Source organism: Dipodomys spectabilis, unplaced genomic scaffold, assembly GCF_019054845.1.
Source record: "Dipodomys spectabilis isolate Male_0828 unplaced genomic scaffold, ASM1905484v1 ptg000061l, whole genome shotgun sequence".
NCBI lineage: Eukaryota > Metazoa > Chordata > Mammalia > Rodentia > Heteromyidae > Dipodomys > Dipodomys spectabilis.
In genome coordinates this window covers 5,361,878-5,376,975 of record NW_024870738.1, presented here as the reverse complement: position 1 = coordinate 5,376,975, position 15,098 = coordinate 5,361,878, and the positions used below count along the sequence as shown (strand labels likewise).

The 15,098-nt window shown below is 44.4% G+C and overlaps 1 protein-coding gene across 1 annotated transcript in view; it reads right to left on the bottom strand.

Moving 5' to 3' along the window:
• Syap1 (synapse associated protein 1) overlaps nucleotides 1-15,098 on the bottom strand; it is a 33,012-nt gene that overhangs the window by 8,934 nt on the left and 8,980 nt on the right. The window contains exons 3-5 of the mRNA XM_042680434.1: nucleotides 14,512-14,578; nucleotides 11,102-11,175; nucleotides 6,837-6,976 (exon numbers count right to left, since the gene is read on the bottom strand). Coding sequence (XP_042536368.1) covers nucleotides 6,837-6,976; nucleotides 11,102-11,175; nucleotides 14,512-14,578 — 281 coding nt within the window. The remainder of the gene's footprint in view (nucleotides 1-6,836; nucleotides 6,977-11,101; nucleotides 11,176-14,511; nucleotides 14,579-15,098) is intronic.

Sequence of the window (15,098 nt, the reverse complement as noted above, 5' to 3'; positions counted from 1 at the left end):
GAGCTGAGGGACAATGCCCAAGCCCAGCGTTCGAGCCCCATGACTGACAAAAAAAAGTCCCTGCTTAAAAATACTAATTACAGAGGGTATATGGGTATATTTGTATCTGTGTGTATGTTTATATGATCCAGTACTGGGGCTTGAACTCAGGGCTTTGCCCTGAACCACTTGAACCACAGCTCTACTTCTGGTTTTTTTTGTGGTGAACTGGAGTTCTCATGGAATTTCCTACCCAGGCTGGCTTCAAACCATGATCCTCACATCTCAGTCTATTGAGTAGCCAGGATTATAGGAGTGAGACACTGGCATTTAAAGCCACTTTTATTAATATTATTATTTTGGAGTCTTAGGGTCTAGGGTCTGAACTAAGAGCCTGGTTGCTGTCCCTGAACTTTTTAACCCTTGAGTCACAACTCTACTTCCAACTTTTCTTGGTGCTTAATTGGAAATAAGAGTCTCATGGACTTTCTTGTGTAGGCTGGCATTGAACTGTGATCCTCAGATCTCAGCCTCCTGGACATTCATAGACTCTCCCTCTTGATATGAAAGAGGCATACTGCATAAATCAGAAATCGTTCTGATCACAATAGAGAAGACTATACCAAAGGTTCCAAGATGTTTTCTGATAAGGCAATAACTGAGCACAACACCTCCTGGTTTACTGGACTACTTCCACTTTCATTGTCTACTTTAGGGCATTAGTAATCTGTGAACATCCTTTGGGAAACATGGGGGAAATGCCACAAGTCTTCTAGCCTTGGGCTTTCAAATCCTGAGGACAATACACGATGGAACCTCATCTGGGTCATACATTAGGTTGTCACAGAGAAGTGCTAACATACTAATGTACATTTGAAAATACAGAGCAAATGTACTATTTTTTAAAGTGTTCATAAATACTGATTCCTTCTGTCCAGACAGAATATCTCAAATGATCATGTTGCACATCTGGGTGTCAGGGGAAGTCCAGAAGCCCTGTATTTGTGTGTGATGGCTGGCTTGTTTTTAGATTGTGTGTGGGGTTTTATTTTCTGACACTGTCTCACCATAGGCCTGGCCTTAACTAACAATTCTCCTGCCTTAGCCTTCTGAGTGCTGGGTTTATAGGCAGGTACTATCATGCATGGTTCGGATTTGTTTTACTATGGAAATTTTCAACAAAATAAAAGCAGAAAGACTACAAAAATGAACTCCATATACAGAACTTAAGTTCCATGATTATCAGCATATTTTCCTCTCTCCTGTACACATGCTTTCCTTCGGGTAAGGGTTGCAAAATTTTAAGGAAAAGTCAGATGTCATATCCTTTCATCCATAATATTTCAGTAAGCATTTCTAACAGATAAGGGCTTACAAAATGTGGTAAGTAAAGTCAAGTGTTGAGATGCCTGTAATCCCAATCTTGAAAAGCAGATTCCAAGCCAGCATGATCTACATACTGAGACCCTGTCTCAATCTACCCCCTCGATAAAGTCCCCATATTCCAGTCCCCATAATTTCTTTCTTTCTTTTTTTTTTTTTTGGTCCGGTCGTGGGGCCTGAACTCTGGGCCTGGGCGCTGTCCCTTAGCTCTTCAGATCAAGGCTAGCGCTCTACCACTTGAGCCACAGCACCACTTCCGGCTTTTTTTCTTTTTGCTTATATGGTGCTGAGGAATCGAACCCAGGGCCTCAGGCATACAAGGCAAGCGCTCTACCACTGAGCCACCTTCCCAGCCCCCAGTCCCCATAATTTCTAAATGATCCTCAAAACCAGCAGTAGAAAACTGGAATTAAAGCACTCAGTCTACCAGGCTCTGGTGGCTCATGCCTTTAATCCTAGCTACTCAGATTCTCAAATCTCAGCCTAAGCAGTACAGTCTATGAGACTCTTATTGCCAATTAACCACCAGAAAACCAGCACTGTGGCTCAAAGTGGTAGAGTGCTAGCCTTAAGCAAAAGAGCTCAGGAATAATGCCAACATCCTCAGTTCAAGCACCATGACCAACAACAACAAATTTTAAAGTGCTTAGTCTGTGAGAAATCAGAAGTGGCAATTGCCAAACAATTCTCAAACACTTTGAAAAATTTAAAATTACTGTTGGCAGTAGAGTCTCCAGAATCATCAAGAACCAAAACTATGGATGTTACATCCTGCCATAAGCACTCTAGGCTACAGGTCCCAACAACTCAGGAGTCTCTTGAACCTTGACATGAGAGTCACAGTAGGGAGCCCAATGTGTGTTGGCTGAGAGAGACTGGAATGGTCAGGAATGGTCAAGTTGATGGAGCCTACAAGTCTGGAGCACATACTTCAGTCCAGATACCTGATATTCGTCCTTTTAAGTCAATTACACAGAAGAGACCTGACCTCAAATTCTAAGATGAAGGAACTCTCTCCCCCTCCCTCCTTCTGTCTGTCTGTCTGTTTTTCATGCAGACACATACAAGACTCAATTCCTAGGGTTTTATGAGCAAATGAATTATGAATTAAGATATGAGATGGCACATTTTTTCCTTATATCCTTAAGATAATATTTTAGACATAGTCTAAAGCTGGAATTTGCGTTGGGGCATTGGTGGCTTACATTTATAATCCAGTTACTCAAGAGGCTGAGATATGAGGGATCGCAGTTTGAGGCCAGCCTGGGCAGAAAAAGTTGGCTAGACTCCATCATCAAATAACCAGCAAAAAAGAAGAGATGGAGGTATAGCTCAAGCAGTATAGTTCCATCCTAGGAAGCTAGCAAGGACATGGGCCTGAGATCAAACCCTATTATTATATAAAAAAAAAAATCGGTGATGAGAATTTGGTCATAAAGCACATACTCCTCTTTTGGGAGGGTAGGGTAAAGCTGTAAAAACTATCAATGTGCTAATAATTATGCAGAATAGAGTTTCACTAGAAAGAAAAATAAAAATGTTGGAGGCATGGCACAAATGGTAGAAAGCCTGCTTAGTGAGGCTGAATTCAAAGCCCAGTACTGCCAAAAAAAAAAGGAAAAGAGAAAGAGAAAAATAAAGAGAAAGACAAAGGGCTGGGGATGTGGCTTAGTGGTAGAGTGCTTGCCTAGCATGCATGAACCCCTGGGTTCAATTCCTCAGTACCACATAAACAGAAAAGGCTGGAAGTGGTGCTGTGGCTCAAGTGGTAGAGCGTTGAGCATAGAGAGGTTTAGGGACAGAGCACAGGCTGAGTCCAAGCCCAGCAAAAAAAAAAAAAGCAAAAACAATACAGGCTGGCGCTAGTGGCTCATGCCTGAAATCCTAGCTACTCAGGAGGCTGAGATCAGAGGATAGGGGTTCAAAGCAAGTCAAAGCAGGAAAGTCTGTGAAACTCCTATCTCCAATAAACCACCAAAAAACTGGAAGTGGCACTGTGGCTCAAGTGGTAGACCACTTGCCTTGAGCTGAAGAGTTGTGGGACAGTGCCCAGGCCGAGTTCAAGCACCACAACTGACAAAAATAAGAGAGAGGGAGGGAGGGAGGGAGGGAGGGGAGAAGGGGAGAAGGGGGGAGAGAGAGAGAAAGAAAGAGAGAGAGAGAGAGAGAGAGAGAGAGAGAGAGAGAGAGAGAGAGAGAGAGAGATTGAGTCTGTATATCTGTTTGGCCAAGTCCAGAAAAACATGTCCAAAATGGTTTTCTCATACAGACAAGACGTGCTGTTATGTGAGACTCTTTTTGTGTGTGTGTTGGTCATGGGGCTTGAACTCTGGGCTTGGGCACTGTCCTGAGCTCTACAGCTCAAGGTGAGCGCTCTACCACTTGAGCCACAGTGCCACTTTTGTGCTGTTGTGTGGACCCAAGGGCAAGAACATTTGTGACAATCCCTTTGTGGCTAAACCAAGCAAAACAAATATGTGCCCACTGTACTCCCTCTGAAAATGCCACAGACATGTGGCAGAGATTAACAGAAAAGGAATAACATGGATAAATCCCAGGGAAGGACAGTGGATGCTGAAAAGTCAATATGCAAATAGTCATCTACTTGCTGAGCAGAGAAAGCTGCTGGACGGAGGGCAGCAGGCCTGCTTACTGGGTAGACGCTCAGAAAGGCCCTGCAACAAGAGGTAGCAGCAGGCACATCTGAAGGTCAGCTAGGCTCCATACAAGAGGTATGGAGAGACAACTAACGCATGTCATGAAGCAGAGGCAGATGGTTTACTATATGGGGCTGAGCCATGACTGGTAGAGTTGAGACTGGGACGTGTCACCATACAAAAGCCACAGGGGTCAGGGATGGACTATATATTGACTATGACAAGTCAGGCCTTTCTGCTATTTAGCTATTGAGTCTCTGGTCTAAAGGGCCTCTTCCCAACATGCAGTAGTCAAATACTCTTTCAGTATACAGCCTCATTAGTGCAGAAGGATGGGTAAGGGGCATCTGCAACATGAAAACAGCCAAGTCCAAAGATCCTTTTCTGGCAGAGAGTGGGGCTTGAATGTAGAGCCTTGTGCATGCTATGTGAGTAGTGCACTATCACTTGAGGCAGGCCTCCAGTCACCCAAACAAAGATTCTGAGCAAACTGCACAGAAGAGTATCTTGAGAAAATCAGACTTTTTCTCTTCATGAAACTGTAAGAGCCTACATCTACAGAACAAGAATAAGAATGCTGGAATAGCTAGGTGCCTGTGGTTCACGCCTGTAATCCTAGCTACTCAGGAGGCTGAAATCTGAGGATCACAGTTCAAAGCCACCCTGGGCAAGAAAGTCCATGAGACTTTTATCTCTAATAAACCACTCAGAAAACCAGAAGTGGCGCTGTGGCTCAAGAGATGGAGTGCTCGCCTTGAGTTGAAGAGCTGAGGGACAGTGCCCAGGCCCAGAGATCAAGCCCCCACGACCAACCAAAAAAAAAAAAAAAAAGAATGCTGGAATATCCACAGATTAAGAAAGAAAGCTGATTTAAAACAAACAAACAAAAAAAACCCACCAGCACAACTGGGTACTGGTGGCATACACCTGTAATCCTAGCTACTCAGGAAACTGAGATATGTGGATAGCAGTTCAAAGCCATCTGGGGCAGGAAAGTCTGTGAGACTCATTTTTTTTGGCCTGTCATGTGGCTTGAACTCTGGGCCTGGGCACTGTCCCTCAGTTCTTCAGCTCAAGGCAAGCGCTCTACCACTTGAGCCACAGTGCCATTTATGGTTTTCTGGTGTTTAACTGGAGATAAGAATCTCGTGGACTTTCCTGCCCCGGCTGGCTTTGAACCATGATCCTCAGACCTCAGCCTTCTGAGTAGTGCAGATTACAGGCGTGAGCCACGGGCACCAGGCAGTGAGTCTCTTATCTCCAATTAACCATTAGAAAACTGGAAGTGGAGCTGTGGCTCTAACTGGTACAGTGCTTTGAAGAAAAAGAGCTCAGGGACAGCACCCAGGCCCTGAGTTCCAGCTCCATGGCCAACAAAACAAAAACAAACAAACAAATCCCAGTTTGAGCCAGGCACTGGTGGCTCATTCTTATAATCCTAGCTGAGATCTTGAGATCTGAGGTGGCTGAGATCTGAAGATCAAAGTTCAAAAGCCAACTCCAGGAAAGAAAGTCTGTGAGATTCTTAAATCCATTAAACTACTCAGAAAAAGCAGGAAGTGGCACGTGGCTTAGGTGTTATAGCACTAGCTTTGAGCAAAAGAAGCTTAGGGACAGAGCCCAGGCTGAGCTCAAGCCCCAGGACACACACATAAACACACACACACACACACACACACACACACACACACACACACACACACACACACACACACACACACACACACACACACACACACACACACACACACACACACACACACACACACACACACGCAGGCACGCACATGTTCATAGGGGATACTAAGCCCAAGGGAAGCTGCAGAAGAGAAGGGTGCCCTCTGCTGATAGGGCCATGGAAAAGCATCACAGAATACGTGCTTGCTTTGGAGCTTTAAGCAGTAGGGATTTTCAGAGTGGGGAAGAAAGGACCTTTGGTGGTGGAAAATCCACAGGAAAAACAAGAACACAGCTACTGAATACAGAATGTGGTCAGCCTGAGAAAAGGCAAAGGTCCTGATGAGCTTTGTAGATGTGAATTACATTTTCCAGACTCATAGGGTACATTTACTGTTTCTGAAGGAAAAGCCATTCTACCTTTTTTTTTTCTTTTTGCTAGTCCTGGGGCTTGAACTCAGGGCCTGGGCACTGTCCTTAAGCTTCTTTTGCTCATGGCTGGCACTCTACCACTTAAGCCACAGCACCACTTCTGGCTTTTTCTGTTCGTGTGGTACTGAGAAATCAAAACCAGGACTTCTTCATGCATGCTAGGCAAGCACTCTACCACTGAGCCACATTCCCAGCCCATTCTACCTTCTAACTAGGATAAAAGAGCATTTCTCATCCCACCCCAAATATCCTGCCTTTGGTTTGCATTCCCTGGCATCCTGACAGCTGGGAGCTGCTGCAGGGTTTCTGGCCTTATTTTTTTACAAATAGAGACTCTTGAGGCCATTCTCCCTCTCCCTCTCCCTTTCCCCCCTCTTCCCCTCCCGCCCCCTCTCTCTCTGTCTCTGATTTTTCAGTTGTGAGGCTTCAACTCTGGGCCTGGGCCCTGTCCCTCAGCTCTTTAGCTCAGGCTAGGGCTCTACCACTTGAGCCACAGTGCCACTTCTGGCTTTTTCTGTTTATGTGGTACTGAGGAATTGAACCCAGGGCCTTATGCATGCAAGGCAAGCACTCTATCACTGAGACACCTTCCCAGCCCCTCTCAATTATTCTTACTAATATTATGCATGGTATAATCACCAAGGCCATTCAGAACAGCAAGCATGTCAGCATGCAGCCACCACTCTAGTCTGAGAACACAGTACTTACAATTTAGGAACGAGGGCAAATCTCATCTTGCTTAGCAGCTCATCCTCTTGCAGCATGACCAAGGCAGTTGGATACATCTGATCAAACTCAAAATTAAACTGCACACCAGCTGGTGGGTCACGAAGGAAATTCCTCTTATCCTTCGATGAAAAAGGGGAGGAAGAATACAGGGGAAAATTCACAAAATGCAATTAACAGGTCACAGCGTATTATCATTATTATTATTATTTTGGGTCCGGTCATGGGGCCTGAGCTCTGGGCCTGGGCACTGTCCCTCAGCTCTTCTGCTCAAGGCTAGCACGCTACCACTTGAGCCACAGCGCCACTTCTGGCTTTTTTCTTTTTGCTTATGTGGTGCTAAGGAATTGAACCCAGGGCCTCAGGCATGCAAGGCAAGTGTACTACCACTGAGCCACCTTCCCAGCCCAACACAGCGTATTATTGATGAAAAAGTATTAAATTCTACCAAAAAGTTTCAGCCACAAAGTTCACTGATCTGTCACTGACCTGCTTGATTAACAGATGAGAGAACAACAGAGTCTTTCTTGTATTTTCGCGCGCGCGCGCGCGCGCGCGCGCGTGTGTGTGTGTGTGTGTGTGTGTCTGTCTGTCTGTCCTGGAGCTTGAACTCAGGGCCTGGGTGCTGTCTTTGAGCTTTTTTGCTCAAGCCTAGTGCTCTACTGCTTCAGCCACAGCTCCACTTCCAGTTTTTTGGTTGTTAATTGGAGATAAGAGTTGCAAGGAGTTTCCTGCCTGGTCTGGCTTTGAATCACAACCTTCAGATCTCAGCTTCCTGAACAGGTAGGGTTCCAGGCAGGAGCCACCAGTGCCTGGCCCTTTGATGTGTTTTCTATTTCTCACCAATCTCTTGGGAGGCTGGGAAATTTAATCATGTAACTCATGGAAATTATAGCTATGAATCATAAAAACACATGTTTTATTAAGTACCTTTAGGTATATAAAGAGGGCTGGGAATGTGGCTGGGCTGGGAATGTGTCTTAGTGGTAGAATGCTTTCTTAGCATGAATGAAGACCTGGGTTCGAATCATCAGTACCACATAAACAGAAAAAGCTGGAAATGGTGCTGTGGCTCAAGTGGTAGAGTGCTAGCCTTGAAAAAAGAAGCTCAGGGACAATGCCAGGCCATGAATTCAAGCCCCAAACTGGCAAAAAATAAATTGACATCAATAGGAAAGTATTCCATAGGGGCTGGGAAGGTGGCTCAGTGGTAGAGCACTTGCCTTGCATGCATGAAGCCCTGGGTTCGATTCCTCAGCACCACATAAGCAAAAAGAAAAAAGCCGGGAGTGGCACTGTGGCTCAAGTAGTAGAGCACTAGCCTTGAGCTGAAGGGCTGAGGGACAGTGCCCAGGCCCAGAGTTCAGGCCCCATGACTAGACCCAAAAAATAAAATAAAAAATAAAAAAAGGAAAGTATTCCATATACCATGATTGACTGACTTTCACTCAAGGTCATGAAAAACTTTTTGGTTCCAATGTTTACATCAAACTAGCTGTAATTTACCATAATTTATTTAACTGGGCCCATTTTAATAGTCATTTAAATAGGTATCACAATGAAATTTCCTTTTATTTTTGTGCCAGTCCTGGGGCTTTAACTCAGGGCCTGAGCTCTTTTTGCTCAAGGCTAGTGCTCTATCACTTGAGCCTCAGCTCCACTCCCAGCTGTTCTGGTGCTTAATTGGTGGTAATTGTCTTATAGACTTTCCTGCCTAGACTGGCTTTAAAGCTTGATTCTCAGATCACAGCCTCCTGAGTAACTAGAATTATAGGCACGATCCATGAGCACCTGGCTTAAAATCTCCTCTTGTGTAGTTGCTAATGTATGTTAATAAAAGAAAAACGAAGAAAAAACAGTGGAGGCAGGGGTGGTGTTGTATAACTCTGTGGCAGGAACCATGTTTAAACTATACAGGGCCCTGAGATTCAATCTGCATTCCCTCCAAAAAAAAAAAAAAAAGAGTGGATTAAAATAAAAATCCTGGGGGAAAAAAAGCCCTGCTAACATATCTATTGATGGAGTTATGTGCCTTGCAATGAGCTAGCTGCTTAGGGTGAAAATATCAGCCTGGCCTTTACTCTCTTGAGCATTGCCAGTTGAGTAGAGAATACAGAGAGGAAATGAAGGTATCACCCGCATTTCTGTTCAATCTTCTCACTTGTCTCAAGGTGATAAAAGCCTGACTTATTATACAGAAGTGCTGTGAGGTTCAATAGAGTAGTGTGTGGGAAAGTGCTTTTGCAAACTGTCAGATACCAAACAATCGCTAGCAAGTCTGGCTGCATTTCCTCCAAAGTCTTCAGGTAAAGTTTTGCAGGCCAGCCTGTGGAATACTGTCCTATCAATTTTCAACAAGTACATATAGGTAAAGAGAAAATAGAGAATACAATCATTTCCTTCACAGAAACTAGAATGCTGCCTAAAAAACTTCCTATGGTAATGTATCTCAAAACACTATTGTCAGGCCAGAAGCCAGTGGCTCATGCCTATAATCCTAGCTACTCAGGAGGCTGAGATCTGAGGATTGTAGTTCAAAGCTAGCCTGAGCAGAAAAGTCGGTGAGACTCTCATCTCCAGTAAACCACCAGAAAACCAGAAGTGGAGCTGTTGCTCAAGTGGTAGAGTGCTCGTTTTGAGCTGAAGAGCTGAGGGACAGCACCCAGGCCTGGCGTTCAAGCTCCATAACTAACACAAAACAAAACAAACAAACATTATTGCCAGGTGTGCTGGTGCACATCTGTAATCCCGGCACTCTGGAGATGGAGGTAGGAGGCTCTGTCTGTTTCAAGAAAATTAAAACTGGCTGGGTGCTAGTAGTTCGTGTCTATAATCCTAGCTAGCTACTTAGGAGGCTGAGATCTGAGGATTGCAGTTCAAATCCAGGCCAGGCAGGAAAGTCTATGAGACATTCATCTCCAATTAACCACAAAAAAGCTGGAAGGAGAGTTATGGCTCAAGTGGTAGAACGCTAGCTTTGAGCAAAAAAGCTCAGGAACAGGGCTCAAGTCCTGAGTTCAAGCCTCAGAATTGGTATTGAAAATAAAAATTGGGCTGGGGAGGTGGCTCAGTGGCAGGGTGCTTACCTTGCATGCATGAGGCCCTGGGTTCGATTCCCCTGCACCACATAAGTAGAAAAAGCTGGAAGTGGCATTGTGGCTCAAGCGGTAGAGCACTAGCCTTGAGCTGAAGAGCTGAGGGGCAGTGCCCAAGCCCAGAGTTCGAACCCCATGACTGACCCCCCCCCAAAAAAAATAAAATAAAAATTGTACTGAAGAAAAACAAAAGGACTGGGGATCTGGGAATGTGGCTTAGTGGTAGAGTGCTTGCCTAGCATGCATGAAGCCCTGGGTTCGATTCCTTAGTACCACATAAAGAGAAAAAAAGCCAGAAGTGGCACTGTGGCTCAAGTGGTAGAATGCTAGCTTTGAGCAAAAGCAGCTCAGGGACAGTACTTAGGCTCTGAGTTCAAGCCCCAGGACCAGCAAAAAACAAAACAGAACAAAACAAAAACCCAGGTGCCTGTGGTTCACACCTGTAATCCTAGCTACTCAGGAGGCTGAGATCTAAGGATCGTGGTTCAACAAACCACTCAGAAAACCTGAAGTGACACTGTGGCTCAAGTGATAGAGCGCTACCCTTGAGCTGAAGAGCTGAGGGACAGCGCCCAGGCTCAGAGTTCAAGCCCTATGACTGACAAAAATAAAGGAGGGGGGGCCTGGGAATGTGACTTAGTGGTGGAGTGCTTGCCTATCATGCATGAAGCCCTGGGTTCAATTCCTCAGTACCACATAAACAGAAAGAGCCATAAGTGGAACTGTGACTCAAGTGGTAGAGTGCTAGCCTTCAGTAAAAGTTCAGGAACAGTGCCCAGGCCCTCAGCTCAAGCCCCAGGACTCACAATTAAAAAAAAATTGCATGAGGCAGGTAATGTCTCATGTAAAAAAAGGGCATCTTAGTGGTAGAGTGCTTGCCTAGCATGCATGAGCCCTGGGTCTGATTCCTCAGTACCATATAAACAGAAAAAACTGGAAGTGGCACTGTGGCTCAAGTGGTAGAGTTCTAGCCTTGAGCAAAAGAAGCTCAGAGACAGTATCCAGGGCCTGAGTTCAAGCCCCAGGACTAGCAAAAAAAAAAAAGAAGAAGAAAAAGGAAAAAAATTCTGCTAAAGATAAAGTCATACTGATGTATCATGACAGGAAGAAAGTCTGTATATATATATATTATATATATCATAAGATACTTACAGCAGATAATGCTAAGATTTGTTGTTGAATTGTTTCTTCATCATTAGTGTCAACCCATGGGGGCACAGCTGCTTCTGTACAGAAGGTGGAAAAAAAATAGGTTACAATGGCTATATTATAATTTATGATTTTAAAGAATGAGAAAATATCTATTTGACTATTTAAAACAGCCATTTACCAGTAAATATTAAGTTATTGTAATATCTTTACTTAATTAATTTGTGAGTTTTATGTATGTTTGCATTTAGTCAAAATAATTTTACTTAAACTGAGCACTAGTTACTTACTCCTGTATTCCTAGCTGAGATTTGGAAGATCCAAGTTTGAAGTCAGCCTAGGCATTTTTATGTAGTGGTGTATATTTGTCATCCCAGCTATGATGGGAGGTCTAAAATAGGAGGATCATGGTCTAAGCATTTGTACAGACAGGAAGCGAGGCCCTATCTCAAAAACAACCAGTACAAAGAAGGGCTGGATGTATTGCTAAGTGGTAGAATCCCTACCAATTATGAGTCTGAGTTTAACCCCCTAAAACTGTGTCCCCCAAACAAATCAAAACAAACTCTATTTGAATGACACTATAAAGAAATCTGACAACACTGTAATCAGAGTATTAAAATAACCATCAGAGCTGGGTGCTGGTGGCTCACACCTCTAATCCTAGCTACAAAGGAAGTTGAGGTGTGAGGCTAGTAGTTCAAAGCCAGCCCAGGTAGGAAAGTCTGTGAGACTCTTATCTCCAATTAACCACCAAAAAACCAGGAGTAGTGCTGTGGCTCCAAGTGGTAGAGTGCTAGCCTTGAGCGAAAGAGCTCAGGGATGGTACGCAGGCCCCGAGTTCAAGCCCCATGAACTACAAAAAAAGCTATCAGCAAATAAATACATTCAGACATGGTATGCTAAGATGAACATAATATCACCTATGTGCTATTCTGGCCAAAAATGAATAATCTGAATCTAATCATGAGAAAATATCAGAAAAACCCTAAATGTAGATGATGCTATTAAAAAAGGGAACAGTAGACGGGCGCTGGTGGCTCACGGCTGTAATCCTAGCTACTCAGGAGGCTGAGATCTGAGCATCATGGTTCAAAGCCAGCCCGGGCATGAAAGTCTGTGAAACTCTTATCTCCAATAAACCACCAGAAAAAATCCGAAGTGGCCCTGTAGCTCAAGTGGTAGAGCACCAGCCTTGAGCTGAAGGGCTAAGGGACAGTGCTCAGGCTCAGAGTTCAAGCCCCACGACCGACAAAAAATAAAATAAAAATAAAAAAGGGAACAGTATTCTCCAAAACTTTTTTTTTGGGGGGGTCTGGTTGTGGGGCCTGAACTCTGGGCCTGGGCGCTATCCCTCAGCTCTTCAGCTCTAGTCTAGTGCTCTACCACTTGAGCCACAGCGCCACTTCCAGCGTTTTTCTTTTTTGCTTATGGGGTGCTGAGGAATTGAACCCAGGGCCTCATGCATGCAAGGCAAGCGCTCTACCACTGAGCCACCTTCCCAGCCCCTCTCCAAAACTTTTAATGTTATAAAAGACAAAGAAATGTTATTGGAAAGTTAAGAGATTAAATGAGGGTAAGACATATGGAAAAGAACTGAATTATCTTATCCTTAATTGAATTGTGGCAAGAAGGGACTGGAAATGTTATAAAGGACATTTGGGAGCATCCACTACATAGTGAATTATCCTTAATTGGATTGTGGAAGACATTGTGTCATAAAGGACATTTGGTAGTCTTGACTACATAGTAAGACCTCATCTTGAAAACAATAGCAATGCTGGGAAAGTGGCTTAGTGGTAGAGTGCTTGCCCAGAATGCATGAAGCCCTGGGTTGGATTCCTCAGTGCCACATACACAGAAAAACCTGGAAGTGATGCTGTGGCTCAAGTGGCAAGTGCTAGCCTTGAGCAAAAGAAGTTCAAGGACAGTGCCCAGGCCCTGAGTTCAAGCCCCAAGATTGGCAAAAAACCAAAACAACAAAAAAAAAAACAGTACAAGGTGAGTGATTATGAGTGAGAAAAAGGGTTTCAGAAGTGAAAAATGGACCAGGGTGTTATTGGCTCATGCCTATAATCCTAGCTACCCAGGAGGCTGAGATCTAAGGATCAAGGTTGGAACTTAGCCCAGGCAGGAAAATCTGTGAGACTCTTATCTCCAATTAACTACCATAAAAGCCAGAAGTAGAGCTGTGGCTCAAGTGGCAGAGTGCCAGCCTTGAATACAAAAGCTCAGGGAGAGTGCCCCAACACTGGCACGCTCCCACGCACGCATGCGCACACACACACACTATTACGTGAATTCCAATTTTGAGCAGATTGAGTTAAATAAGATTATTCAAATTAACTCCAGCTCTTTCTATTTTTACTTCATTTGCGTGGCTACTAGAGTTTTTTTTTTTTTTTTTGGGTCTGGTCGTGGGGCCTGAACTCTGGGCCTGGGCTCTGTCCCTCAGCTCTTCAGCTCAAGGCTAGAGCTCTACCCCTTGAGCCACAGCACCACTTCCAGCTTTTTTCTTTTTGCTTATGTGATGCTGAGGAATCGAACCCAGGGCCTCAGGCATGCAAGGCAAGCGCTCTACCTCTAAGCCAACTTCCCAGCCCTATTTTCTTATTTTTTAGTTGGTCGTGGGGCCTGAACTCTGGGCCTGGGCACTGTCCCTCAGCTCTTCAGATCAGGCTAGTGCTCTACCTCATGAGCCACAGCACAACTTCTGGCCTTTTCTGTTTATGTGGTGCTGAGGAATCGAACCCAGGGCCCCATGCATGCAAGGTAAGCACTCTACCACTGAGCCACCTTCCCAGCCCCACTACTAGAGTATTTAAAATGACTTACCTGGCTTGTGTAATTTTTGTTTGTGTGTGAATATGTGGATGTGTCAAAATGTAATTAAAATGCTCTTCCTCAGAGCCAACTCCCTAGAGGGGCTGTTCTCACCCACTATCCCAGCCCTGGGAATAACTTAATCCCTTTCTTTAAACCTAAAGGTTTATGGGTGAGTCTTCTCATCACTAGTCCTTCTGCTGTCAGAAGGATGGCTGGTTAATGCCCCCTTTTTTTGGTGTTGGGATCAAATCTAGGATCCTATACAAGCTAAGCATAGGGTCTGTAACTCAGCCTTATACACATTTTTGTATTTTCAGAGCCTTAGTATGGTTCTAGCACATACTAGGTGCTTAATCAAATCTAGTGGCAGGTAGGTGGAAGAGCTGGGGTTGTAGGTCAGTAGTAATGTTTTCCTAGCATCAGCAAGACCTTTAGTTAAGTACTTAGCACTATAAAATACATATCCCCCTCACAGACATATACACATGCACGCGCACACACACACACACACACACACACACACACACACACACACACACACACGAATGCACACACAGCAAGTTAAGTAAGGCAAATGTATACCATACCAGACTTCTTTGTATGTTGTTCCTCAACAAACTTTTTTTGTTCCTTCTGAAAATCTCCTATAATTGTCTGTTGAAAAAAGGGCAGAGTGGTTTTCATTCTAGTAAAGAGTACACATAGCAAAAATATCTAAATAACAATATCTAAGGCTTAACTGATGACCACTTTGAACTTTACAACTTGAGGGAGGGAGGGAGGAGTTGGGGAGGGAAGGATGGTAGGGAAAAACAAATAAGGGGGTAACAATGCTCAATAGGAAATGTACTCATTACCTTGCTCATGTAACTGTAACCCCTCTGTACAGTATCTTTATAATAAAAAATATATATTTTTAAAAAAAGAATTACTAGGGCGGGGAAGGTGGCTCAGTGGTAGAGTGCTTGCCTTGCATGCATGAGGCCCTGGGTTTGATTCCTCAGCACCACATAAGCAAAAAGAAAAAAGCCGGAAGTGGCGCTGTGACTCAGGTGGTAGAGCGCTAGCCTTGAGCAGAAGAGCTGAGGGACAGTGCCCAGGCCCAGAGTTCAGGCCCCATGACTGGACCCCCTCCCGCCCCCCACAAAAGAATTACTAATAGCCAGGGCACCAG